At 41.4% G+C, this 26,568-nt stretch overlaps 1 protein-coding gene across 4 annotated transcripts; it reads left to right on the forward strand.

Moving 5' to 3' along the window:
* The first annotated feature begins 42 nt into the window (after positions 1 to 42).
* LOC121572403 (U2 small nuclear ribonucleoprotein B'') lies at positions 43 to 6,074 on the forward strand. Of its 4 annotated transcripts, none has more exons than XM_045222414.1 (8): positions 43 to 108; positions 214 to 235; positions 376 to 470; positions 650 to 822; positions 1,059 to 1,193; positions 2,123 to 2,161; positions 5,068 to 5,156; positions 5,679 to 6,074. In XM_045222414.1, exons 3-8 carry the CDS (start codon positions 407 to 409, stop codon positions 5,836 to 5,838), a joined length of 660 nt encoding a protein of 219 aa, XP_045078349.1. In that variant the 5' UTR covers positions 43 to 108; positions 214 to 235; positions 376 to 406; the 3' UTR covers positions 5,839 to 6,074. The 4 variants fall into 4 exon arrangements, with proteins under 4 accessions (XP_045078349.1, XP_045078348.1, XP_045078350.1 ...); XM_045222415.1 differs by having other exon boundaries at positions 67 to 108; positions 217 to 235; XM_045222413.1 differs by lacking the exon at positions 214 to 235 and having other exon boundaries at positions 45 to 108.
* Positions 6,075 to 26,568: the final 20,494 nt, after the last annotated feature.

A 26,568-nucleotide genomic window follows, 5' to 3' on the forward strand; every position in this document is an offset into this window, starting at 1 on the left:
GTACAGCCGGTGGCGGTAGAGAACTACCTTTTTATTAACCGAAGACGACCCAGAAGCCAGCGAGCGCACATTCACTTCCTGTGTTTTCTGGAAAGTGTGTAGAGAGAGGTGAGTATTCTCACAGTTTCAAGTCAGTTTATCTGGAATCAGGAGATGTTCTGTTTGCACACATATAAATATTCATCTGTTTAATCTGTACATTTGTCTGTTCAGCAGCACCAGCTACCAGTTCGAGGTGATGAAGCTTACTATAAATGTGTATTAGCTAGCGTGCCTCACCGCTTCATTCATTGCACTAGCTAGCCAGTAGATGGTAAAGTTAGCTAGCAAGCTAAAGTACCCAGCTAATGTGGCGATGTTTTGTTGTTGTTCCAGGTGAAAGAGCGCCAGGTGAAAGTTGTTAATCATGGATATTCGACCAAACCACACCATTTACATCAATAATGTAAATGATAAGATCAAGAAGGATGGTAAGAATCACAGTACATCATTGTTCCAAGATCATGTAGCTAACTACAGCGTTCCTTCAGAGATGGATAGCCATTGATCCTCTTGTACTGGAGCTGTAGTAAGTTTACATAGATTTATTTGTCTGTGTCAATGGTGTATAAGTAACAACCTTTAAATAACCTTTGGTGTTTCCTTCTAGAACTGAAGCGGTCACTCTATGCCCTGTTCTCTCAGTTTGGGCAAGTCATGGACATTGTTGCCATGAAAACCATGAAGATGAGAGGGCAGGCGTTTGTAGTGTTCAAAGAGCTTGCCTCTTCTACGAACGCACTGCGTCAACTTCAAGGTTTTCCTTTCTACAATAAGCCCATGGTAAGTTATTACTTAGTAGTCATGCATGTCATTTTCACAAGTGGAAGTAGTACAGGGTGGTATTCATTACGGTATACAAGCAAAACGTTTTGCAATGAAAATGTGAGTTTCTTTGTGGACAACTTCAGGCAGTTCCTCCGCTTTTCGGTCTGTTTTCTACCATTTGGTTTCTAGTGAATACGACCCAGGCCTGTGCTTGGCAAAAATCATATTGTAATTGTCTCTTTTATTTTCAGCGCATTCAGTATGCAAAGACAGACTCTGAGGTGATCTCCAAAATCAGAGGCACATTTGGGGACAAGGACAAGAAGAAGGATAGGAAGAAGAAGGCTCAAGATCAAGTGGCCAACGTGGCCAAGAAACCAGCACTGGTGAGACTAGTATTGTATATGCACATAGGCTATATGACTGGGTCCCAAATGGCATCCTATTCCCTATATAGTGACTCTTTTTGACCAGAGCCTATAGGGCAGGGGTTGGCAACCTGCTCAACTGTGGGTGATTATTGTTATTTATTTTAAATGGTAATAAAAAAGGATTGTAAAATCACCAGGAATTCAGCTAAAATTAGTTTAATTTAGGAAATATGTTCCCAAGAGACATGTCATTCGTGTCTCAGTGTAATTCAATGTATGAAATGTTTCAAGTTTTAATGTCACGTGCACAAGTACAGCCTTTCTTGCCAGCTCTAAACCCAACAATGCAATAATCAATATCAATGTAGTACTAAAAATAACATTAGGTAGAACAAAAACAGAAATAAGAACACGAGAAAGTAAGTAAGCTATATACAGGGTCAGTTCCAATACCATATTTACAATGTGCTGGCATACTGGAGCAATAGAGGTAGATATGTATAGGGGTAAGGTAACTAGGCATCAGGATATATGATAAATAGAGTAGCAGCAGCGTATATGATGATTGTATGTGACTGCGTGTGTGTAGAGTCAGTATAGATGTGTGTACATGTTATGTGTGAGTGTGTAGAGTCCTGTGTGTGTGTGAACAAATGAAGTGTGTGTGTTGGAGTGTCAGTGTGTTGGAGTGTGCATAGAGACAGTGCAAAAATAAAATACAAGGGTCAACTCAGTCCGTTGCCGTGTACAAATTATTGTAATTATGCTCCGGCCATCCACTCCGACAAAATTAGTCCCGAGGCTGAATCTAGTTGCCTACCCCTGCCATAGGGCATGAGTATATGTCAACATAATGCACATAGCCATCCTGTATGCTTTTGAATGTAGTCAGTCATTTTACTCCAACGCTATTTTCATAACTTGTTTATCTTTTCTATTAACAGGGGTCAGCCAACACAAACAATGCTCCAACAACCATGCAGGTAAACCTTTCTAGCCCTATCAAGAATAATAACCTAGAATGTAAACTAGAGCAAACTCAACACCATATACATCTCAATGGAGTTGAGTTGCGATGAGTGTCGGCGGAGTGTACCTCCAAATACATCAAGTCGATATCAGTCAATACTTGTACCTTGTACCTATGTTTGTCCTGTGTAACTGTGTTATTTTCTTTGGGTGCTGCCATCCATCGTTTTTGGTTAAAATACCATTTTATGTGACGTCTGTCAAATTGCTCTGTGTAGGGCCCCGTGTAGCTCAGTTGGTAGAGCATGGCGCTTGCAACGCCAGGGTTGTGGGTTCGTTTCCCACGGGGGGCCAGTATGAAAAAAGTGAACTCACTAACTGTAAGTTCATACTTGGATAAGAGTTTCTACTAAATGACTAAAATATGTAAATATGTAATCCACTGTTTTCCAATAGAATATGAAGTTAGTGACTTCAAACATGCACTACCACGCGATACTTCTATAAATATACATAATTTAATGCTAACTGTGTAGCTGTGCTTGTCCTGGTTGTTATAGAGTTGTCAGTGGGAGTTGGAATCTATAGTTTTTGATAAGAAATTGCTTTATATGCATCCCCTGCCCCCAAAAAAGAATCTGCCGTGCAATGGCGGAGCTGCTCCTTCTCCGTTAACAAACAACGGCTCCCTTGGCGGAGGTCGCATAAATGCTGTTGTTTTTCCCAAAACTACGGATTGCAGCATCCAAAGAAAATAATGTAGGTACACAGGAGAACCATAGGTACAAGGTACGCATTAAAGAATGTAAATTTTTTCAAGTATGGACTGATACCGACTGTAATAGGGGGTACAATCCGCCAACACTCATCGCAACTCAACTCCATTGAGATGTACAGTGGGGGGAAAAAAGTATTTAGTCAGCCACCAATTGTACAAGTTATCCCACTTAAAAAGATGAGAGGCCTGTAATTTTAATCATTGGTACACGTCAACTATGACAGACAAAATGAGGGGAAAAAATCCAGAAAATCACATTGTATGATTTTTAATGAATTTATTTGCAAATTATGGTGGAAAATAAGTATTTGGTCAATAACAAAAGTTTCTCAATACTTTGTTATATACCCTTTGTTGGCAATGACACAGGTCAAATGTTTTCTGTAAGTCTTCACAAGGTTTTCACACACTGTTGCTGGTATTTTGGCCCATTCCTCCATGCAGATCTCCTCTAGAGCAGTGATGTTTTGGGGCTGTCGCTGGGCAACACGGACTTTCAACTCCTCCAAAGATTTTCTATGGGGTTGAGATCTGGAGACTGGCTAGGCCACTCCAGGACCTTGAAATGCTTCTACGAAGCCACTCCTTCGTTGCCCGGGCGGTGTGTTTGGGATCATTGTCATGCTGAAAGACCCAGCCACGTTTCATCTTCAATGCCCTTGCTGATGGAAGGAGGTTTTCACTCAAAATCTCACGATACATGGCCCCATTCATTCTTTCCTTTACACGGATCAGTCGTCCTGGTCCCTTTGCAGAAAAACAGCCCCTACGCATGATGTTTCCACCCCCATGCTTCACAGTAGGTATGGTGCTCTTTGGATGCAACTCAGCATTCTTTGTCCTCCAAACACGACGAGTTGAGTTTTGACCAAAAAGTTCTATTTTGGTTTCATCTGACCATATGGGGAGGCAGGTAGCTTAGTGGTTAAGAGCGTTGTGCCAGTAACCGAAAGGTCGCTGGTTCTAATCCCCGAGCCAACTAGGTGAAAAACTTGAGCAAGGCACTTAACCCTACTTGCAGTAAGTCGCTCTGGATAAGAGCGTCTGCTAAATGACTAAAATGTAAATGTATATGACATTCTCCCAATCCTCTTCTGGATCATCCAAATGCACTCTAGCAAACTTCAGACGGGCCTGGACATGTACTGGCTTAAGCAGGGGGACACGTCTGGCACTGCAGGATTTGAGTCCCTGGCGGCGTAGTGTGTTACTGATGGTAGGCTTTGTTACTTTGGTCCCAGCTCTCTGCAGGTCATTCACTAGGTCCCCCCGTGTGGTTCTGGGATTTTTGCTCACCGTTCTTGATCATTTTGACCCCACGGGGTGAGATCTTGCGTGGATCCCCAGATCGAGGGAGATTATCAGTGGTCTTGTATGTCTTCCATTTCCTAATAATTGCTCCCACAGTTGATTTCTTCAAACCAAGCTGCTTACCTATTGCAGATTCAGTCTTCCCAGCCTGGTGCAGGTCTACAATTTTGTTTCTGGTGTCCTTTGACAGCTCTTTGGTCTTGGCCATAGTGGAGTTTGGAGTGTGACTGTTTGAGGTTGCGGACAGGTGTCTTTTATACTGATAACAAGTTCAAACAGGTGCCATTAATACAGGTAACGAGTGGAGGACAAAGGAGCCTCTTAAAGAAGAAGTTACAGGTCTGTGAGAGCCAGAAATCTTGCTTGTTTGTAGGTTACCAAATACTTATTTTCCACCATAATTTGCAAATAAAATCATTAAAAATCCCACAATGTGATTTTCTGGAGAGAAAAAATCTCATTTTGTATGATAAATTACAGGCCTCTCTCATCTTTTTAAGTGGGAGAACTTGCACAATTTGTGGCTGACTAAATACTTTTTTCCCCCACTGTATAAGGAGTTGTTTACTCAGCAAATGTCCCTTGTGTGTGACTAAATCACTAGTGATGATGGACTCTCTTAATAAGTCAATGTTGCAATGCCTTCTCTTGTATTCTTGCAAAATCTCTACTACTCTCACTGCTTTAGGACCGTTTTACTGTTTGATGCACCCTTTTTGGATTAACTGTTGGAGTGCTACAGATAGTTTGGTCTGCTTATTGACTAAGCTGTAAAAATGTTCCATGGGAAGGTAATGCAACAATTACAGACTGATTTCTTTGTCTTTTTAGGTTCCAGACAATCCACCCAACTACATTTTATTCCTTAATAACCTTCCAGAGGAAACTAATGAAATGATGCTCTCCATGCTGTTCAATCAGTGAGTATTGAATGATCTTGTTGTCGAAATGAGTAAACTAGCCTAGATGCCTGATTGCGTTCATTCAACATCGGCAACAATCGTTATTGAGTCTGGCTGATGAACTTGTGAAATATACTAGCTTTATATCAGGGTTTCTTAAACTATGGGTAGGGGCCCTGGGCATGTGAGAGAGGTGGGTTGCGAGTTATGAGAATACATGTATAATCACACATGATTTAATTTTAATTTGGGTCGTTTGGAGGAAGATTTTGGTCACGGGGATGGTCAATTTGGGTCTCTAGCTGAAAAAGTTTAAGAACCTGCTTTATATCCTTCACATTTCAGACTTCACCATTGCAGGTGGTGAAGCCTTTGATATATGATATTTTGCAGCATGGCAACTGGGGCTCTGTTCAAGAGGGTGCAGAAAGTTCAGATAGAAAGCATTGTGTAGATCATGTCAGCTCTATTCATTACATTTCTGATTTCTGAACATTTCACCTCTCTCAATACACCTGTGATTTCTCTTTTTCCTCATAGATTCCCTGGTTTCAAAGAGGTGCGACTCGTCCCTGGAAAACACGACATCTCCTTTGTGGAGTTTGAGAGCGAGGGCCAGGCGGGAGTGGCCAAAGACGCGCTGCAAGGCTTCCGGATTACAGCCCAATGCGCCATGAAGATCACTTATGCCAAGAAGTAGTCCCCACAATGACGTCACTGGACAGGGGACACATATTGGACTCTGAGTTAGAGATGGGTTGGACCCCCTGATTTTATTTTCTTAGTTTTTTGTATCGGCTGTGGGATCTCTTAGGAGTTTTCGTTGTTTTTTGACAGATTTCTGTGCGGTCGCTGTGAGGTAGAGTGAAGAGAATCCTCTGACCCTCGTCTCTCTCTCTATTTTGTTTGGCACAGTAATAAAGGACTTTTGTGTAATTGTGGTGCCTCAGCTGCTTCCTCTGAGATGTTCCAAGTTTCTATCCTGGTCCTGAAGGCCCCAAAAGGACAGCTGATGATTGTAGATTCAAGCCCAATAACATGTAAAATTGTAGTGTCATGACATCCTTACTCTCTGAAAACATAGAAAATATATAAACGTGAAATAGTTTTCTTTGCAAATTCACATAATTGGGGATGCTAATCATTAGTCCAGTGATCAAGTGGGCTAATTGTCATAGTTCCCATCCTAGTCACATGTTAACAGCCCGAATAAAGTTATTACAGCTCAATTGAAACTTCAGAAACCCCTCTAGCCAGTTCTATGTTGTTGGGGGAGGCATTTGGGCTCTCCTGCAGTCATTAGCCCAAAACAATACTTGAAAGTGGCTGGATTGGCTTCCTAAGTTTGAATTGGAGGTTAATAGAAAGCTCTTGGATCGGGGCCTCCCAAGTGGCGCAGCGGTCTAAGGCACTGCATCGCAGTGTTGCGGCGTCACTACAGCCTGGGGTTTGATCCCAGGCAGTGTCAACCAGCCGGGACCGTGAGTCCCATAGGGCAGCGCACAATTGGCCCAGCGTCATCTGGGTTAGGGGAGGGTTTGGCCGGGGGGGGGCTTTACTTGGCTCTAGCGACTCCTTGTGGCAGGCCGGGTGCCTGCAGGCTGACTTCGGTCGTCAATTGAACGGTGTTTCGTCCGACACATTGATGCGGCTGGCTTCCGGGTTAAGTGAGCGGGTGTTAAGAAGCGCGGTTTGGCGGGTCTTGTTTCGGAGGACGCATGACTCCCGAGCCCGTTGGGGAGTTGCAGCGATGAGTCAAGATCGTAATATCGTGAAATTGGGGAGAAAAAAGGGGGTAAAAGAAAGCTCTTGGATCAACAACCGTAAATACACCACCATTCTTTCAGACTGTTCAGTCTATTCAGATCTAGCACTGTCTGCCTGCTTCCGTAATACTTAAACATCTCAACTGACAGGCACATCAATAATATTGTTTACAAATATATGGTCATAACACAACACATATTGATCATATGTCTGATGAAAGCTAGTGCGGACAATGGGTTCAGCAATTTCCAAATGAATAACTATACCTTTGATGTCATCAAGTTTTATATGTTCCCTGGAGCTATGGAGAGAGCAGGGTAAGATGAGAAAGAGATGTATAAAACGTGATGCATCATGACATGAGTCCAGATGTTCACTGCTTTTGATTATCGCATGCTATGATAAATAAGTGCCTTGGGAAGATGGGATATATTTTCAATGATGGGGAATCTCTGATAAATGGTCCAACTGGTTTAAGATAATATGAATAAAGATCATACTATATGAGTGGGTCCCAAATGGCACCCTGTTCTTGTATTTAGTGCCCGTCTTTTGACTAGGGCCCAAGGGGCTCCAGTCAAAAGTAGCACACTTTTTAGGTAATAGTGTGCCATTTAGGACACATACCTGGATATTGATCTGCTCCACTTCTAACTGGTCTGCTTGAGCTGTAGTTATATATTCTGCTCTCAAAGAGAGCCATTTCCCCAAAGCTAGTCCCCATCACGTGTCCCAATGGTGGTTTAACTGTCAGGGTAATTTAAATGTTATTTTACCAGGCAGGTACCACACAAACATACACACTCAGTTGTTAGCTCAAAGTGCAGGTCAGGATGGGGTGCAGTCACAGTGACGGATGGTTTGGGTCCCACACACTCCCCCAGGGACTCTGGATTTCCACCCACACATACCTACACTGAGTGTACACATATGAGGAACACCTTCCTAATATTGAGTTGCACCCCCTTTTGCCCTCAGAAAAGCCTCAATTAGTCGGGGCATGGACTCTACAAGGTGTCGAAAGCGTTGCACAGGGATGCTGACCCATGTTGACTCCAATGCTTCCCACAGTTGGCTGGATGACCATTCTTGATACACACCGGAAACCGGTGAGCGTGAAAAACCCAGCAGTGTTGCAGTTCTCGACACACTCAAACCGGTGTGCCGGTGTACTACCATACCCCGTTCAAAGGCACTAAAGTAGTTTGTCTTTCCCATTCACCCTCTGAATGGCACACATACACAATTCATGTCTCATCTGTCTCAAGGCTTAAAAATCCTTCTTTAACCTTCCTCTACACTGATTGAAGTGGATTGACATCAATAAGGGATCAAAGCTTTCACCTGGACAGTCTATGTCATGGAAAGAGTGTTCCTAATGTTTTGTAAACTCAGTGTATATTATCTAACCCTCTATACCTATAACATCTATATATTCTGATAAAGGAAGTTGTGGATCCGGGGTCTGTCAAGGGGACTGTTGTCATGCTGACAGAATACCTCAACAACCGACAGAACACCTCAACAACACCAACACCAGTGACGACTGAGCCTTAGGTGTGTATGTGTGGGTGGGTGAGTGTGTGTGTGTGGATGGCCACTGTAACCAACATTACCGCTACGTCTGTCACACTGCCCCAGCCCTCCGCTCCAGCCGCTGCAACCTAATGACACACACAGGGTTGGTGAGTAACTGATTACATGTAATCTGATTACAAAAAAACTAACCAGTTACGTTACCAGCAAAAATATTGTAATCAGATTGCAGTTTCTTGGATTAATTTTAAATTCAGAAATAATTACATTGTGACACCTTTCTGTTTTCTCAATGACATTCAATTCAGCATTGAAAAAAGGCACAAGTTTAAGTTTGTTCCACTTGTGCGAGTCTGACCATAAGTCAGAGACCACTATGATACCTGTGCCTGACAACTTGTGTGTCCCAAATAGCACCTTATTCCCATTATAGTGTATTGTGTCCCAAATAGCACCTTATTACCATTATAGTGTACTATATACAGTGAGGAGAACAAGTATTTGATACACTGCTGATTTTGCAGGTTTTTCTACTTACAAAGCATGTAGAGGTCTGTAATTTTTATCATAGGTACACTTCAACTGTGAGAGATGGAATCTAAAACAGAAAATCACATTGTATGATTTTTAAGTAATTCATTAGCATTTTATTGCATGACATAAGTATTTGATACATCAGAAAAGCAGAACTTAATATTTGGTACAGAAACCTTTGTTTGCAATTACAGAGATCATACGTTTCCTGTAGGTCTTGACCAGGTTTGCACACACTGCAGCAGGGATTTTGGCCCACTCCTCCATACAGACCTTCTCCAGATCCTTCAAGTTTCGGGGCTGTCGCTGGGCAATACGGACTTTCAGCTCCCTCCAAAGATTTTCTATTGGGTTCAGGTCTGGAGACTGGCTAGGCCACTCCAGGACCTTGAGATGCTTCTTACGGAGCCACTCCTTAGTTGCCCTGGCTGTGTGTTTCGGGTCGTTGTCATGCTGGAAGACCCAGAGACATCTTAAGCTCTTACTGGGGAAGGTTGTTGGCCAAGATCTCGCGATACATGGCCCCATCCATCCTCCCCTCAATACGGTGCAGTCGTCCTGTCCCCTTTGCAGAAAAGCATCACCAAAGAATGATGTTTCCATCTCCATGCTTCACGGTTGGGATGGTGTTCTTGGGGGTTGTCCTCATCCTTCTTCTTCCTCCAAACACGGCGAGTGGAGTTTAGACCAAAAAGCTCTATTTTTGTCTCATCAGACCACATGACCTTCTCCCATTCCTCCTCTGGATCATCCAGATGGTCATTGGCAAACTTCAGACGGGCCTGGACATGCGCTGGCTTGAGCAGGGGGACCTTGCGTGCGCTGCAGGATTTTAATCCATGACGGCGTAGTGTGTTACTAATGGTTTTCTTTGAGACTGTGGTCCCAGCTCTCTTCAGGTCATTGACCAGGTCCTGCCGTGTAGTTCTGGGCTGATCCCTCACCTTCCTCATGATCATTGATGCCCCACGAGGTGAGATCTTGCATGGAGCCCCAGACCGAGGGTGATTGACCGTCATCTTGAACTTCTTCAATTTTCTAATAATTGCGCCAACAGTTGTTGCCTTCTCACCAAGCTGCTTGCCTATTGTCCTGTAGCCCATCCCAGCCTTGTGCAGGTCTACAAATGTATCCCTGATGTCCTTACACAGCTCTCTGGTCTTGGTCATTGTGTAGAGGTTGGAGTCTGTTTGATTGAGTGTGTGGACAGGTGTCTTTTATACAGGTAACGAGTTCAAAAAGGTGCAGTTAATACAGGTAATGAGTGGAGAACAGGAGGGCTTCTTAAAGAAAAACGAACAGGTCTGTGAGAGCCGGAATTCTTACTGGTTGGTAGGTGATCAAATACTTATGTCATGCAATAAAATGCATATTAATTACTTAAAAATCATACAATGTGATTTTCTGGATTTGTGTTTTAGATTCCGTCTCTCACAGTTGAAGTGTACCTATGATAAAAATTACAGACCTCTACATGCTTTGTAAGTAGGAAAACCTGCAAAATCGGCAGTGTATCAAATACTTGTTCTCCCCACTGTAGGTTTCCATTTAGGACGCATTCTTTGAAAGGGCTTGGAACAATGAACCTGCATGGCTGCCAGTGACAGCGCAAAGCACTGTAGCCTAATAGAGAAACATTGAAGTCGAGCCAAGGGTTAAAGAGACACTGCTACCATCCAAGAAATACCTAATTTATCTTACTTATTCAATTAATAACAAACTACAACATCTGGCTAAAATGTCTAGTACCCTTTTCACACTGCTGAGCCAGGCCATGCTAACCCAACCCAAGTTGTAGGCTACTGTGCTGGCCTGGATACCCAATTCACCAGTTTCTGGAACCGTGTTTCAAATAAAAATGTGAAAGAAACAGTATGGGTTTATTTGACTTGATAGTGTGAAAAGGGTGTTTTTCCAATCAGTCTATATACCCAGTTAGAATGCTCACACTACTCCTCCGTCAGCACACCAAGTAAATCTTGTGCCACCTGTCATCAGATATAAGCTGCATGCATAAGCATACGTATGAATGTTCATTAAGCTATTTTATTACCCAATGCATCAAATTCTATTGGGTTTTGGTATCAAACGGGACAAAATGTGAGGGTAAAATGCATTATTTCAGTCAGCGATGTGTGGCAAAAATGCCCTCTGATAGAATATACTGTATTATAAACCGTGTGGTTCGAGCCCTAAGTGCTGATTGGCTGAATGCCGTGGGTATGACCACGGGTATGACAAAAAAATAATTGTTACTGTTCTAATTACGTTGGTAACCAGTTTATAATAGCAATAAGGCTCCTCTGGGGTTTGTGGTATATGGCCAATATATCACATCTGTTTTAATTTGAGTATCCCTTTCAGGTTGGGGTTTCAGGAATTGAATTAGACTCTTAATGGGGAGATGTCCAATTCAAGAAAAGTGCAATTGACCCTAACACTGATCCTTGAGGAAAACATGTTCATAGGCATAACATGATTCATTCATTCAATTAATCAATCATTTAATATCCAATCCAATGTATTTCAATTTTTCCAAGAAGTAAGTTGTTCATTTTATTTATTGTTTCTACTTAATGTAAACACTTTCCAAAAATCATTAAAGGGGCAATGCAGTTAAAAACATAATACATTTTAAATAATATTTCCACACTATGTGGTCGAAATAAAACTGTGAAATTGTGATAATGATTATAATGCCCTTTCTGTGTGAAAGCTATTTAAAGAAAAAAAAGTACGCAAATACAAAGCATTGATCACCATGATCATACCACAGAGCCAAAAAGTAACCTCCCACCCCATTCCCCCAACCATCCAAAATGTCTCCATCCATCCATCCAACCCCCCACCTCCACCTAGGGTTGCTTGTCAGTCCAATTAAAAATATACATTACCGTTCAAAAGTTTGGGGTCACTTAGAAATGTCCTTGTTTACGAAAGAAAAGCAATTTCTTTGTCCATTAAAGTAACATCAAATTGATCAGAAATACAGTGTAGACATTGTTAATGTTGTAAATGGCTATTGTAGCTGGAAACGGCTGATTTTTAATGGAATATCTACATAGGCGTACAGAGGCCCATTATCAGCAACCATCAGTCCTGTGTTCCAATGGTACGTTGTATTTGCTAATCCAAGTTTATAATTTTAAAAGGCTAATTATTCATTAGAAAACCCTTTTGCAATTATGTTAGCACAGCTGAAAACTGTTGTGCTGATTAAAGAAGCAATAAAACAGTCCTTCTTGAGACTAGATGAGTCTCTGGAGCATCAGCAATTGTGGGTTCGATTACAGGCTCAAAATGGCCAGAAAAAAATAACTTTCTTCTGAAACTCGACAGTGTATTCTTGTTCTGAGAAATGAAGGCTATTCCATGCAAGAAATTGCTACTCCCTTCACAGAACAGTGCAAACTGTCTCTAACCAGAATAGAAAGAGGAGTGGGAGGCCCCGGTGCACAACTGAGCAAGAGGACAAATACATTAAAGTGTCTAGTTTGAGAAACAGGCACCTCACAGGTCCTCAACTGGCAGCTTCATTAAATAGTACCCGCAAAACACCAGTCTCAACGTCAACAGTGAAGAGGCAACTCCGGGATGCTAACCTTCTAGGCAGAGTTGCAAAGAAAAAGCCATATCTCAGACTGCCCATCTTAATCTTTTCTTTTTGTTAATACAGATTGTGTGAGCAATAATAGGACCAAAGCGTAGTTTACATTGTTTAAGGGATATACAGTGCATTTGGAAAGTATTCAGACCAGTTAACTATTTCCCAAAAAAATTACGTTACAGCATTATTCTAAAATGGATTAAATATTTTTTTCCCCTCATCAATCTAAACACAATACCCCATAATGACAAAGCAAAAACACATTTTTAGAAATTTTTGCACATTTATAACAAAATAACAACTGAAATATTACATTTACATAAGTATTCAGACCCTTTACTCAGTACTTTGTTGAAGCACCTTTGGCAGCAATTACAGCCTTGAGTCTTCTTGGGTATGACGCTACAAGCTTGGCACACCTGTATCTGAGGAGTTTCTCCCATTCTTCTCTGCAGATCCTCTCAAGCTCTGTCAGGTTGGATGGGGAGCATCACTGCACAGCTATTTTCAGGTCTCCAGAGATGTTTGATTGGGTTCAAGTCTGGGCTCTGGCTGGGCCACTCAAGGACATTCAGAGACTTGTCCTGAAACCACTCCTGCATTTTCTTGGCTGTGTGCTTAGGGTCATTGTCCTGTTGGAAGGTTAACCTTCACCCCAGTCTGAGGTCCTGAGCGCTCTGGAGCAGGTTTTCATCAAGGATCTCGCTGTACTTTCCTCCGTTCATCTTTCCCTCGATCCTGTCTCCCAGTCCCTGCCGTTGAAAAACATCCCCACAGCATGATGCTGCCACCCCCATGCTTCACCGTAGGCATGGTGCCAGGTTTCCTCCAGACACTTGGCATTCATGCCAAAGAGTTCAATCTTGGTTTCATTAGACCAGATAATCTTATTTCTCATGGTCTGAGAGTCTTTAGGTGCTCCTTAGCAAACTCCAAGTGGGCTTTCATGTGCCTTTTACTGAGGAATGGCTTCCGTCTGGCCACTCTACCATAAAAGCCTGATTGGTGGAGTGCTGCAGAGATGGTTGTCCTTCTGGAAGGTTCTCCCATCTTCACAGAGGAACTTTGGAGCTCTGTCAGAGTGACCATCGGGTTCTTGGTCAACTCCCTGACCAAGGCCCTTCTCCCCTAATTGCTCAGTTTGGCAGGGCAGCCAGCTCTAGGAAGAGTCTTGGTGGTTCCAAACTTCTTCCATTTAAGAATGATGGAGGCCACTGTGTTCATGGGGACCTTCAATGCTGCAGAAATTTTTTGGTAACCTTCCCCAGATCTGTGCCTCGACACAATCATGTCTCGGAGCTCTATGGACAATTCCTTCGACCTCATGGCTTGGTTTTTGCTTTGGCAGGCACTGTCAACTGTGGGACCTTAAAAAGACAGGTGTGTCCCTTTCCAAATCATGTCCAATCAATTGAATTTACCACAGGTGGACTCCAATCAAGTTGTAGAAACATCTCAAGGATGATCAATGGAAACACGATGCACCTGAGCTCAATTTCGAGTCTCATAGCAAAGGGTCTGAATACTTATGTAAATAAGGTATTTCTGTTTTCTATTTGTAATAAATGTGTCATTATGGGGTATTGTGTAGATTGATGAGGGAAAAAAACAATTTAATCAATTTTAGAATAAGGCTGTAACGTAACAAAATGTGGAAAAGGTCAAGGGGTCTGAATACTTTCTGAAGGCACTGTATCAGTGACGACTACCTCTTCCAGGGCAACAGGAGACACCATATTTATCTCTATACTCAGCCAGGGGGCAGAAGAATGATGTCTAAACCAAATTAGGATGGGACGAAATGCTAGTGCCATATACATTTCAAAAACGCACTATGGATTTTATTCCAATAGCCAGAAGGGGGAGACAAGGGAAGCATTGAAGTACAGAAATTCAGCATGGCAATATATTCATTTTGACAGTAGATATTCTGCCGGTTAAAGCAACTGGGATGTTAGTCCATCTACTGAGGTCGTATTGAATTGATCTGAGCGTTCTGTTAAAGTTTCTAGCAATGGTTTTATCTAAGGAAGAAAATATACATATTCCCATATATAAAATGGGACATTATTGAGATTCCATAAGTAGAGATGGAGTCCTCCATCTGGGTTTTAAGAGGCAGTTGGGCAGATTTGGTTAGATGTATTTTATAACTTGTCTCTGATCTTCAAAGCGTTTGGAGGGATAAAGTAAGATATGGTCGGCGTATAATGAGATGACGTGATCCGTAGAATTGAGAGAAATTGGTGTAATTTATTTCAATTGTCGAATTGCCTGGACCAGGGGCTCCATAGACAATAAAAATAGCAGAGGTGAGATGGGATCACCTTGCCTGGCTACTTCTAGTTATTCTGAATGGAACAGAGCAGGTATTGCCTGTTATTACTATGGCTGAGGGATTGCCATATAGTATTTTAATAATATGAATGAAATTGGAGCCAAGTCCCATATGTTCCAAAACCGACCACAGATACGACCATTCTAGTCTATCAAAAGCTTTTTCTGCGTCGAGAGATAGAACTGCCCAATGACCTTTGGTTTCTAATGAAGAATGTAAGATATGTAATAGACGACGGAGGTTATCTGAGGATAATCGTTTTTTAGCAAACCCGCTTTGATCAGAATGTACTAATTTGGGTAAATACATTTCGAGGCGGCATGACAGAATTTTTGAAAATAGTTTAATATCTGTGTTTATCAACAATAGGGGATGATAGTGAGAACACTGGGTGGCGTCCTTACCTTTTTTTAATAAAGCGAAATTAATGCTGTATTTAAATCCTTTCCAAATGAACCTTTGTGAATGGCTGTGTTAATAATTTCAAGTAACATGTTTTTACATCTCAGGAAAAATACCGTCCCAACCGGATGATTTGTCTTTATTCATGTTATCCAATGCCCCTTTGAGTTCATGGAGAGAGATCGAGATAATTGGATAGTTTTCAATTAAGGTCATTGTATCACATAACCACTGTTTCTGCCTTACTGACAAGGAAACTAAATGTTTTTCAATAGACGGGTTAGCTGAGAACGTCACGAAAACTATGCGTGCGCTTTAATGGGACAGAAGGCTGTGTGTTGTGGTGATTCTATATGGCCAGAAAGCTAGCAACAATAACAATAAACTGCCATGTGGGGAATCGTAAGTGGCTCGTTTCAGCTAGTTTTATCTTGTTCTTCATACCATGTCTAGTTTGAGGTGTTTTGACTCTTGTCACATCTATGCTAAAATGGCAAAAATTTGCTAGCTAGCTAACCAACACTTGTAACGATGTATTTGAGAGACAACAAGTGCTCATTGTGTAGTTTACATGTTGTCAACAATCTAAGCCAACCCAGTCTGTTTTGCCCCATAGTTGTGCATGTGTCGGTTTTGTTGCTAAACAACTAACCCGCCAGCTTGTAGTCCCAGAGTTTCTAAACCCAGAGGTGCAGCATTGCGAGACTTCCGGGAGCGCTTGCAAAGTAGACCAAGCAGACCAGGGTTTGGGGTTTGAGAAGTCAATGAGAAAACTGAACAAATCTTCTTTAGTTCTTAATTTTCTCGAAATCTAAAGGCACAACCTAGATTCGAACCAATGTCTTATTAAGTAGTTAGGTTTTAGTAATACTTCAGACTTTTTATTTGATGGGACTTGCGAAGCAAAATCTGACTAAATCTTTGCCATACAGTGGGGGAAAAAAGTATTTAGTCAGCCACCAATTGTGCATGTTCTCCCACTTAAAAAGATGAGAGAGGCCTGTAATTTTCATCATAGGTACACGTCAACTATGACAGAAGAGATCTCTGATAACAAGTTCAAACAGGTGTCATTAATACAGGTAACGAGTGGAGGACAGAGGAGCCTCTTAAAGAAGAAGTTACAAGTCTGTGAGAGCCAGAAATCTTGCTTGTTTGTAGGTGACCAAATACTTATTTTCCACCATAATTTGCAAATAAATTCATTAAAAATCCTACAATGTGATTTTCCCATCCTCATTTTGTCTGTCATAGTTGATGTGTACCTATGATGAAAATTACAGGCCTCTCTCATCTTTTTAAGTGGGAGAACTTGCACAATTGGTGGCTGACTAAATACTTTTTTCCCCCACTGTACTTCTTCTTATTATTAGGTGGGACTTGGGAAGCAAGAGTCCCAACTTTATATCTTCTTCATACTTCTTCTTCTTCTTCTGCACGCTACTCCTCTTACACCATTTAAGATAGAAACGCCATTCAAACTTTAAAGTTGGACAAGTCAGAATCCATGTTTGAAGTTTTTGAGTGGTATGGAGGTTTTTGGCAATACACTGTAGATGTACAGGTAACTGCCAAAATAAAGGAAACAAAAACAGCCAGAACAGCTTCAATGTGCCTTGGCATAGATTCTACAAGTGTCTGGAACAAAATTGGAGGAATGTGAGACCATTATTCCACGAAAAATGCCATAATTTGGTGTTTTGTTGATGGTGGTGGAAAACGCTGTCTCAGGCACCGCTCCAGAATCTCCCATGAGTGTTTAATTAGGTTAAGATCTGGTGACTGAGACGACAAGCTGAGCAGTCTTTGTCACTGAACCTCCTGCCAAACGTGCCCCAACAATCACCCCTCTTTTCAAATTCACTGAGATCTCTTCTTCTAACCATGGTAGCCAAAATAATGGGCAACTGGGCCTGCCCAGCATTTTTATGATGCGATGTTAATTCCACACCTGTGTGGAAGTGCCTGCTTTCAATATACTTTGTATTCCTCATTTAATCAAGTGTTTCTTTTATTTTGGCAGTTACCGGTATGTGTTCCAGAGTAGCGAGTAGAGTGTGTTCCAGAGTAGAGAGACCCGCAGTAGCTACTGTAATTGAGTACTGGCAGTGTCTGCTGTGGCAGGTGGGAAGGTGCAAGTTACCTGAAAAAAGATCTAATCTCTCAATGTTCTAATCTCTTAATGTTCACCTCAAAGCTCACCAAATTCATGCATATAACTGTTGAAATTCCATCTTTTTTTGTTGGGGGAGGATGCCCCCGGACCTCTCTACTGGCTTTGGGCTAAGCCCCCAATGTCTTCAAATTCTAGAAACGCCCCTGTTAATAATTGACTTGAAAGTAAATCAAATAACAGATGTAGGCCTAACATTGACAAAATGATAATGAGAACAAAATTAACTCTAATTCGATATGTTTTATCCGCATACAGAAGCATTCCTAATGATTTATTATATGCCTACATAGGCTTTCCATTCCATTTCATTTTCAAGTGGAAATGGTTTGTACTTATTTCGGGCATGACCATCAAGATGTTATGGAGAAAACTTGTTTGAAGTAAGAATCCCGATAAACAATTGGTTGGCTTTTATTATATTACTCTGAGGGACTATGGAAACATTTTAATTGTTATTATGCTATTTTATGGTGTTTTTGCGAGTTCATTATGTTCATTGTGCTGCAATGGGCCTAATGGTTGGGGTAGAAGAAGACTAAAAGGGACTCTCTCTCCTCTCCCATTGGCCGTCTTTATGAGCAGGGATCTGGGTTCGTGGACTCCCGCCACACTGTCCAAATAGTTTCAATCAGATGTGTATCAGCTATTACCAGGGCCATTTGCAAAGTGCTGTTTGTGTGCCAAGTGCAACAAGGGCTCAGGTTTTTTTTATCTCCTGCATGCATTTGCAGTTTAGCACCGCCACGGGTGGACTGCGTCGGGGATATCTGTGTGTTTTAAGAGTCGATGTCCGCGCCCCGTGGAAATCGAATTAATTTCCTTATTTTTAAGATGTCAATGCAAAAACTTTACATGGTTCGTGGTAATGTTTTTGATGACCCTAAAATGGTTCAAGTTGAGAGGCCATTGTGGAGTGGATTTAAATGGACAATTAAAATCTGATTTCATGATTTATCAATAACTCAGCCATCTCTTAACCAGTCCCTTTTTTTAAGTTAAGATGTACCATGGGCCTACAAGTTATTTGGACTTATGGTTCATGAGAAGTTTTTCAAAGGTTTTCCAAAATGTCAAATCTATTCTGACGGAACTTATGGGTCCTTGAAGCAAATTTGTTCAGCATGAGGAAAGATACACTACATACAAAGTTTGAAGTCTACGTCAAATGGGGCAATTGATATAAGGGGGGTTAGAAATTATACAAAAAATTAAATTGATAGAATCTATCTGCAATATTAAAGCTGATTCAAATCATCAAAGCTTGATGAAGAGTTGATCATTTGAATCAGCTGTGTAGAGCTAGAGCAAAAACTCAAATGTGCGTCCCTTCTGGTCCACAGTACCAGGATTAAAAAAACACTGATTTTAATGATCGAAAGCGGCTGTAAATATCAGTGGGCCTTTAATGTACTACTACACTCTTACCTTCTCTCTGAAGTATGCCTCGGATAATTGTTGTTTGTGCAGAAATGTATTTTTGTATCAAGGTACCCACAGGCCAACTGCAATAAGAAGAGTATGTCTGTTGTTACTTTTCACCACCACAGAGCCTGAGCTGTGTGTGTGTGTGTAGCTCAGTTGGTAAAGCATGGCGTTTGCAACGCCAGGGTTGTGGGTTCGAGTCCCACGGGGGGCCAGTATGAAAAATGTATGCACTCACTAACTGTAAGTTGCTCTGGATAAGAGTGTCTGCTAAATGTAAATGTGTGTGTGTGTTCAACTCTACGAGGTACGGAGCCTGCTGGTTTTCTGTTCTACCTGATAATTGCACCCACCTGGTGTTCCAGATCTAAAATCAGTCCCCAGTTTGAAGGTAACAATGAAAAAATGCAGTGGAACTGGCTTCGAGGTCCAGAATTGAGTTTGAGGGGTATATACAGTGGGCTCCAAAAGTATTAGGACAGTGACAAATGTTTTGTTTGTTTGGCTCTGTACTCCAGCTCTTTGGATTTGAAATGATACAACGACTATGAGTGCCAACTGTCAGCTTTAATCTGAGGGTATTTTCATCCATATCGGGTGAACCATTTAGAAATTACAGCACTTTTTGTACATAGTCCCCCCATTTTAGGGGACCAAAAGTATTGGGACAAATTCACTTATAATGTATGTGTATTAAAGTAATCAAAAGTTTAGTATTTGGGCCCATATTCCTAGCACACAATGGTTACATCAAGCATGTGACTCTACAAACTTGTTGGATGCATTTGCAGTTTGTTTTGGTTGTGTTTCAGATTATTTGTATGTATTGTGTTATTTGGGAGTCACTTTTATTGTAAATAAGAATAAAATATGTTTCTAAACACTTCTACATTGAGAGAGAGAGCGATAGAAAGAGAAACAGAGGAGAGGGAGAAAAAGAGCAGTAAATCTTATTTTCACCACCACCCTCCTTCTTTATCCTTCTCTGACCTAGCAGAGAGAAAAAGAGAAGATTCACTAAAGTTTTGAGGGAGTGTGCAATTGGCATGCTGACTGCAGGAATGTCCACCAGAGCTGTTGCCAGGTAATTGAATATTCATTTCTCTACCATAAGCCGCCTCCAATGTCGTTTTAGAGAATTTGGCAGTATGTCCAACCGGCCTCATAAACGCAGACCACGTGTAACCACGCCAGCCCAGGATCTCCACATCTGGCTTTTTCACCTGCGGGATGGTCTTAGACCAGCCACCGGACAGCTGATGAAACTGGGTTTGCACAACTTAAGAATTTCTGCACAACTGTCAGAAACCGTCTCAGGGAAGCTCATCTGCGTGCTCGTCGTCGTCACCAGGGTCTTGACCTGACTGCAGTTTGGCGTCGTAACCGACTTCTTTGGGCAAATGTTCACCTTCGATGGCCACTGGCACGCTGTAGAAGTGTGCTCTTCAGGGATGAATCCCGGTTTCAACTGTACAGGGAAGATGTCAGACAACATGTATGGCATCATGTGGTCGAGCGGTTTGCTGAAGTCAACGTTGTGAACAGAGTGCCCCATGGTGGCGGTGGAGTTATGGTATGGGCAGGCATAAGCTACGGACAATGAACACAATTGCATTTTATCGATTGCAATTTGAATGCACAGAGATACCGTGACGAGATCCTGAGGCCCATTGTCTTTACATTCATCCGCCGCCATCACCTCCTGTTTCAGCATGATAATGCACGGCCCCATGTCGCAAGGATCTGTACACAATTCATGGAAGCTGAAAATGTCCCAATTCTTCCATGGCCTGCATACTCACCAGACGTCACCCATTGAGCATGTTTCGGATGCTCTGGATCGACGTGTACGACAGTGTGTTCCAGTTCTCGCCAATATCCAGCAACTTTGCACACACATTGAAGAGGAGTGAGACAACATTCCACAGGCCACAATCAACAGCCTGATCAACTCTATGCGAAGGAGATGTGTCGCGCTGCATGAGGCAAATAGTGGTCACAACAGATACTGACTGGATCAACGCCCCTACTTTTTTTTTAAAGGTATCTGTGACCAATAGATGCATATCTGTATTCACAGTAAAATATTTGAAATTGTTGCTTGTTGCGTTTATATTTTTGTTCAGTGTACATGAAGGATGTGATTTATTTCCATGTAGAACATTCCGTCCATTTGGTTGTTTGTATAGACTGTTCTACTGCCACAAGCGTAATTCAAATACCAGGAGAACCACTCATCTTCTTGCTGTGTTCACTCACTGGTAGAAGTGGCACTTGTGTGAACACATCAAGGTTGATAAAACAGAGTTGAAGGCAGTTCCTGTTAAATAAACTGTAGCCTGCTCTATTTCCATATGATATTTCCAAGGTCATAATACACACAAAAAAACCTAGTATTTTGTAGTTATTTGAAAGCGCTTTCTAGATTAGTAAATGCCATTTAATACAATTATAGAATGGGTGATTTTGAAAATACGGGCCTTTTTGTGTCTCAGGGTTAGATTTTTAAGATAAAATGTTAATTTTACATCCATTAAGTAGAGACTAAAATAACCTACAACTTTTTTTCAGCTTTCAAAATGTTTATTTTATTTTATTTTCTAAAGCATTTCATGTTTGGATTTCACTGTTTTGCACTGTTTTTGTCCTGTCTCACACCCAGACTTTTGACATTATTATATGTATTACACTTACAAAAGTCTTGATAATTACAAAATATTGAATGCACCTGTTTAAAAAAAGAGTCAAATAAATGGAAACTATATACATATTAGATGTGCATAAGCCATTTGATACTTATTTTTTACACAAAATACAGTCTTCTCTAAGTATTGTGTCATTACCACCAAGACAAGCAAATTACATGATAATAACCTTTTTTCAAAAGTTTGTGTACTTGGTTACCATGGATATGAATAGTGGCTGTGGAGCACATGGATGTCATGGAGGGGAATTCCAATCTTGATGCCAGGAAGTTATAGAAAAAGAAAGGTAAATATGACTTGAAAACATAATCTTGTTATTGTACGTCATTACCAAATAGGCTATAATTTAGCTAGCTGTTCAACTGGAGTTAGCATGCTAGAATCCCTGCTATTTATGACCAAATACTTTAAAAATGTCATTCCCACCACACGTCATTACCACCACATATGAACTGTGATGGTAAGGAACATAATGTAGTGGTAATGACAAAATCTATTAGTTCATACATTTTTACTTACCTTAAGACCTGAAAAGACACACAAATTACATATACGATCATGGTTAAATTGAAATTGAACCCTTATTTGCTAAGACCATTACATGTTGTATTATGTTAGGATGATTAAGTGATTTTGATGTCTATTTATGTGACTTACTATGGTTATTACTGACTTTAATTATTTTGAAATGTTCTACAAGATACCCCCTAAATCAACCAAGGAGAAGGACATACACTATACAGTATCTCACAAAAGTGAGTACACCCCTCACATTTTTGTAAATATTTGAGTATATCTTTTCATGTGACAACACTGAAGAAATGACACTTTGCTACAATGTAAAGTAGTGAGTGTACAGCTTGTATGACAGTGTACATTTGCTGTCCCCTCAAAATAACTCAACACACAGCCATTAATGTCTAAACCGCTGGCAACAAAAGTGAGTACACCCCTAAGTGAAAATGTCCAATTAGCCATTTTCCCTCCCCGGTGTCATGTGACTCGTTAGTGTTACAAGGTCTCAGGTGTGAATGGAGAGCAGGTGTGTTAAATTTGGTGTCATCGCTCTCACACTCCCTCATACTGGTCACTGGAAGTTCAACATGGCACCTCATGGCAAAGAACTCTCTGAGGATCTGAAAAAAAGAATTGTTGCTCTACATAAAGATGGCCTGGGCTATAAGAAGATTGCCAAGACCCTGAAACTGAGCTGCAGCATGGTGGCCAAGACCATACAGCGGTTTAACAGGACAGGTTCCACTCAGAACAGGCCTCGCCATGGTCGACCAAAGAAGTTGAGTGCACGTGCTCAGCGTCATATCCAGAGGTTGTCTTTAGGAAATAGACGTATGAGTGCTGCCAGCATTGCTGCAGAGGTTGAAGGGGTGGGGGGGTCAGCCTGTCAGTGCTCAGACCATACGCCGCACACTACATCAAATTGGTCTGCATGGCTGTCGTCCCAGAAGGAAGCCTCTTCTAAAGATGATGCACAAGAAAGCCCGCAAACAGTTTGCTGAAGACAAGCAGACTAAGGACATGGATTACTGGAACCATGTCCTGTGGTCTGATGAGACCAAGATAAACGTATTTGGTTCAGATGGTGTCAAGCGTGTGTGGCGGCAACCAGGTGAGGAGTACAAAGACAAGTGTGTCTTGCCTACAGTCAAGCATGGTGGTGGGAGTGTCATGGTCTGGGGGCTGCATGAGTGCTGCCGGCACTGGGGAGCTACAGTTCATTGAGGGAACCATGAATGCCAACATGTACTGTGACATACTGAAGCAGAGCATGATCCCCTCCCTTCGGAGACTGGGCCGCAGGGCAGTATTCCAACATGATAACGACCCCAAACACACCTCCAAGACGACCACTGCCTTGCTAAAGAAGCTGAGGGTAAAGGTGATGGACTGGCCAAGCATGTCTCCAGACCTAAACCCTATTGAGCATCTGTGGGGCATCCTCAAACGGAAGGTGGAGGAGTGCAAGGTGTCTAACATCCACCAGCTCCGTGATGTCGTCATGGAGGAGTGGAAGAGGACTCCAGTGGCAACCTGTGAAGCTATGGTGAACTCCATGCCCAAGAGGGTTAAGGCAGTGCTGGAAAATGATGGTGGCCACACAAAATATTGACATTTTGGGCCCAATTTGGACATTTTCACTTAGGGGTGTACTCACTTTTGTTGCCAGCAGTTTAGACATTAATGGCTGTGTGTTGTGTTATTTTGAGGGGACAGCAAATTTACACTGTTATACAAGCTGTACACTCACTACTTTACATTGTATCAAAGTGTCATTTCTTCAGTGTTGTCACATGAAAAGATATACTAAAATATTTACAAAAATGTGAGGGGTGTACTCACTTTTGTGAGATACTGTATATACAAAAGTATGTGGACACTCCTTCAAATGAGTGGATCAAATTATTGGATTCGGCTATTTCAGCCACACCCGTTGCTGAAAGATGTATAAAATCGAGCACACAGCCATGCAATCTCTATAGATAAATATTGGCAGTAGAATGGTCCATACTGAAGAGCTCAGTGACTTTCAACGTGGCACCATCATAGGATGCCACCTTTCCAACAAGTCAGTTTGTAAAATCTCTGCCCTGCTAGAGCTGCCCCGGTCAACTATAAGTGTTGTTATTGTGAAGTGGAAATGTCTAGGAGCAACAACGGCTCATCCGCAAAGTGGTAGGCTACACAAGCTCACAGAACGGAACAGGCGAGTGCTGAAGCGCGTAGCGCATAAAAATCGTCTGTCCTACGTTGTAACACTCACTACCGAGTTCCAAACTGCCTCTGGAAGCAACGTCAGCAAAATAACTGTTCGTCAGGAGCTTCTTGAAATGGGTTTCCTGTGGGTTTACAGTGCCAACTGTAAAGTTTGGAGGAATAATGGTCTGGGGCTGTTTTTCATGATTTGGGCTAGGCCCTTTAGTTCCAGTGAAGGGAAATCTTAACGGTACAGCATACAATGACATTCTAGATGATTCTGTGCTTCCAACTTTGTGGCAACAGTTTTGGGGAAGGCCCTTTACTGTTTCAGCATGACAATGCCCCCGCACACAAAGCGAGGTCCATACAGAAATGGTTTGAGATCGGTGTGGAAGAACGTGTCTGGCCTGCACAGAGCCCTGACCTCAACCCCATTGAACACCTTTGGGATGAATTGGAACGAATGTTCTGTGCTATATCTTCAATAAAATTAAACATGTACAACTGTGACATTAAAATGTTTAATAGTAATTTTCATCAGTTGTTTTATATGAAATGTCATTTCCACCACACTCTGTCATTACCACAACGCTAAGTCATTACCATCATGGTACATATTTTTAAGGCAATGGTGTATTAAATTACAATCGATTTTGATGATTTTTCCAATATGTGAACCTTATATGCTTATTCTTAAGATAATTTCTAAAGTAATGTAAAATATTAAGATTTTGATGTGGTAAATACATGTTTCTGAGTATCATCAAGGCATACAGTATATGGACATTTAGACATGACAATGATGAATACATACAATGAAGAAAACTTCCAAATAATTTTAAAAAATACATAAAAAATACAATATGTGAAATGTTATATAAAATACCGTAGGCACAATTTCTGTTTTCAATTTTCCTTTTAAACTAAAATAGAAAATTGTATGACGTGGTGGTAATGACATTTTCCCTAGGGTATTTGGGGAAACCGATACAGATCTTTATATTCTTAAATAGTATGGTCTCAGCCACTAGTATATCTTGTTTCCAGACGAGTGAAGAAAATATTCAGATAGATTAAAAGCAGTTTCAAGAAGTTTCATTTTCAAACAAATTTAACATCCAAAAGTGCCCGTATTTGTAAAATCAACCTAATACAGATGTCACGGACTGCTCCTCAGTAAATAGGCTAAATACACTAAGTGTACAAAACATTAGGAACACCTGCTCTTTCCAGTTGAAAGCTACGATCCCTTATTGATGTCACTTCTTAAATCGACTTCAGTCAGTGAAGATGAAGGGGATGTGACAGGTTAAAGAAGGATTTCTTATCCTTAAGACAATTGAGACATGGATTGTGTATGTGTGTCATTCAGAGGGTGAATGGGCAAGACAAAATATTTAAGTGCTTTTGAACGGGGTATGGTAGTAGATGCCAGGCGCACTGGTTTGAGTGTGTCAAGAACTGCAACGCAGCTGGGGTTTTTACGCTCAACAGTTTCCTGTGTGTATCAAGAAATTGTCCACCACCCAAAAGACATCCAGCCAACTTAACACAACTGTGGGAAGCGTTGGAGTCAACATGGGCCAGCATCTCTGAGGAACGCTTTCGACAGCTTTTAGAGTCCATGTACGGATGAACTGAGGCTACTCTGAGGGCAAAAGGGGGTGCAACTCAATAATAGGACGGGCTCCTACTGTTTTGTACAATCAGTGCTGATGGGTGGTGTGGAGTTGACATTGGCGCGCGCACTGACTGAATAGCGAGTCATTGCCACTAGAGGGGGAAAGGAGGGTTACAATCTAATTACAACAACGGAGATGATACCCAACCGCTGATTCCGTTTTTCAGCCCATTCACCTTGCAGGAATGGAAAGAGCGCATCGGAGCTGCTTCAATGTTATTTTTCTATAGAATACGCGGTGCTTTAATATGAAAAGAAAAGTCACTTCTGGCTGGAGTTTTGGTAAGTGTGATAGAATATTTATCTGGTCTCAACTATTTTAGCATTTTCACAGTTTTGTTGACTCTCAAAGTTTGAACATATCAATTGAACGGATCAAATAGGCTACTTTATGTAAATGACAAAACGTTTATCAATTAATTTAGTTTGCAAATTTTTTTCTTCCGTATTCAGATCGATTATGGTGAAATAAATATTAAAAAGCAACTGGTAGCCTAATTTAGATACCTTGCATTTGGGATCACTCTAAAACATTTTGATTCCGTCT

This window comes from Coregonus clupeaformis, chromosome 8 (assembly GCF_020615455.1).
Source record: "Coregonus clupeaformis isolate EN_2021a chromosome 8, ASM2061545v1, whole genome shotgun sequence".
Lineage (NCBI taxonomy): Eukaryota > Metazoa > Chordata > Actinopteri > Salmoniformes > Salmonidae > Coregonus > Coregonus clupeaformis.

What these genes read in the sequence shown, in the direction of transcription:
- LOC121572403 (XM_045222414.1), top strand. Translation starts at nt 407, where the DNA reads ATGGATATTCGACCAAACCACACCATTTACATCAATAATGTAAATGAT. An exon ending in CTTTCTACAATAAGCCCATG is followed by an intron (nt 823 to 1,058) that starts GTAAGTTATTAC and finishes TTTTATTTTCAG; the next exon opens with CGCATTCAGTATGCAAAGAC. An exon ending in CTCTCCATGCTGTTCAATCA is followed by an intron (nt 5,157 to 5,678) that starts GTGAGTATTGAA and finishes TTTTCCTCATAG; the next exon opens with ATTCCCTGGTTTCAAAGAGG.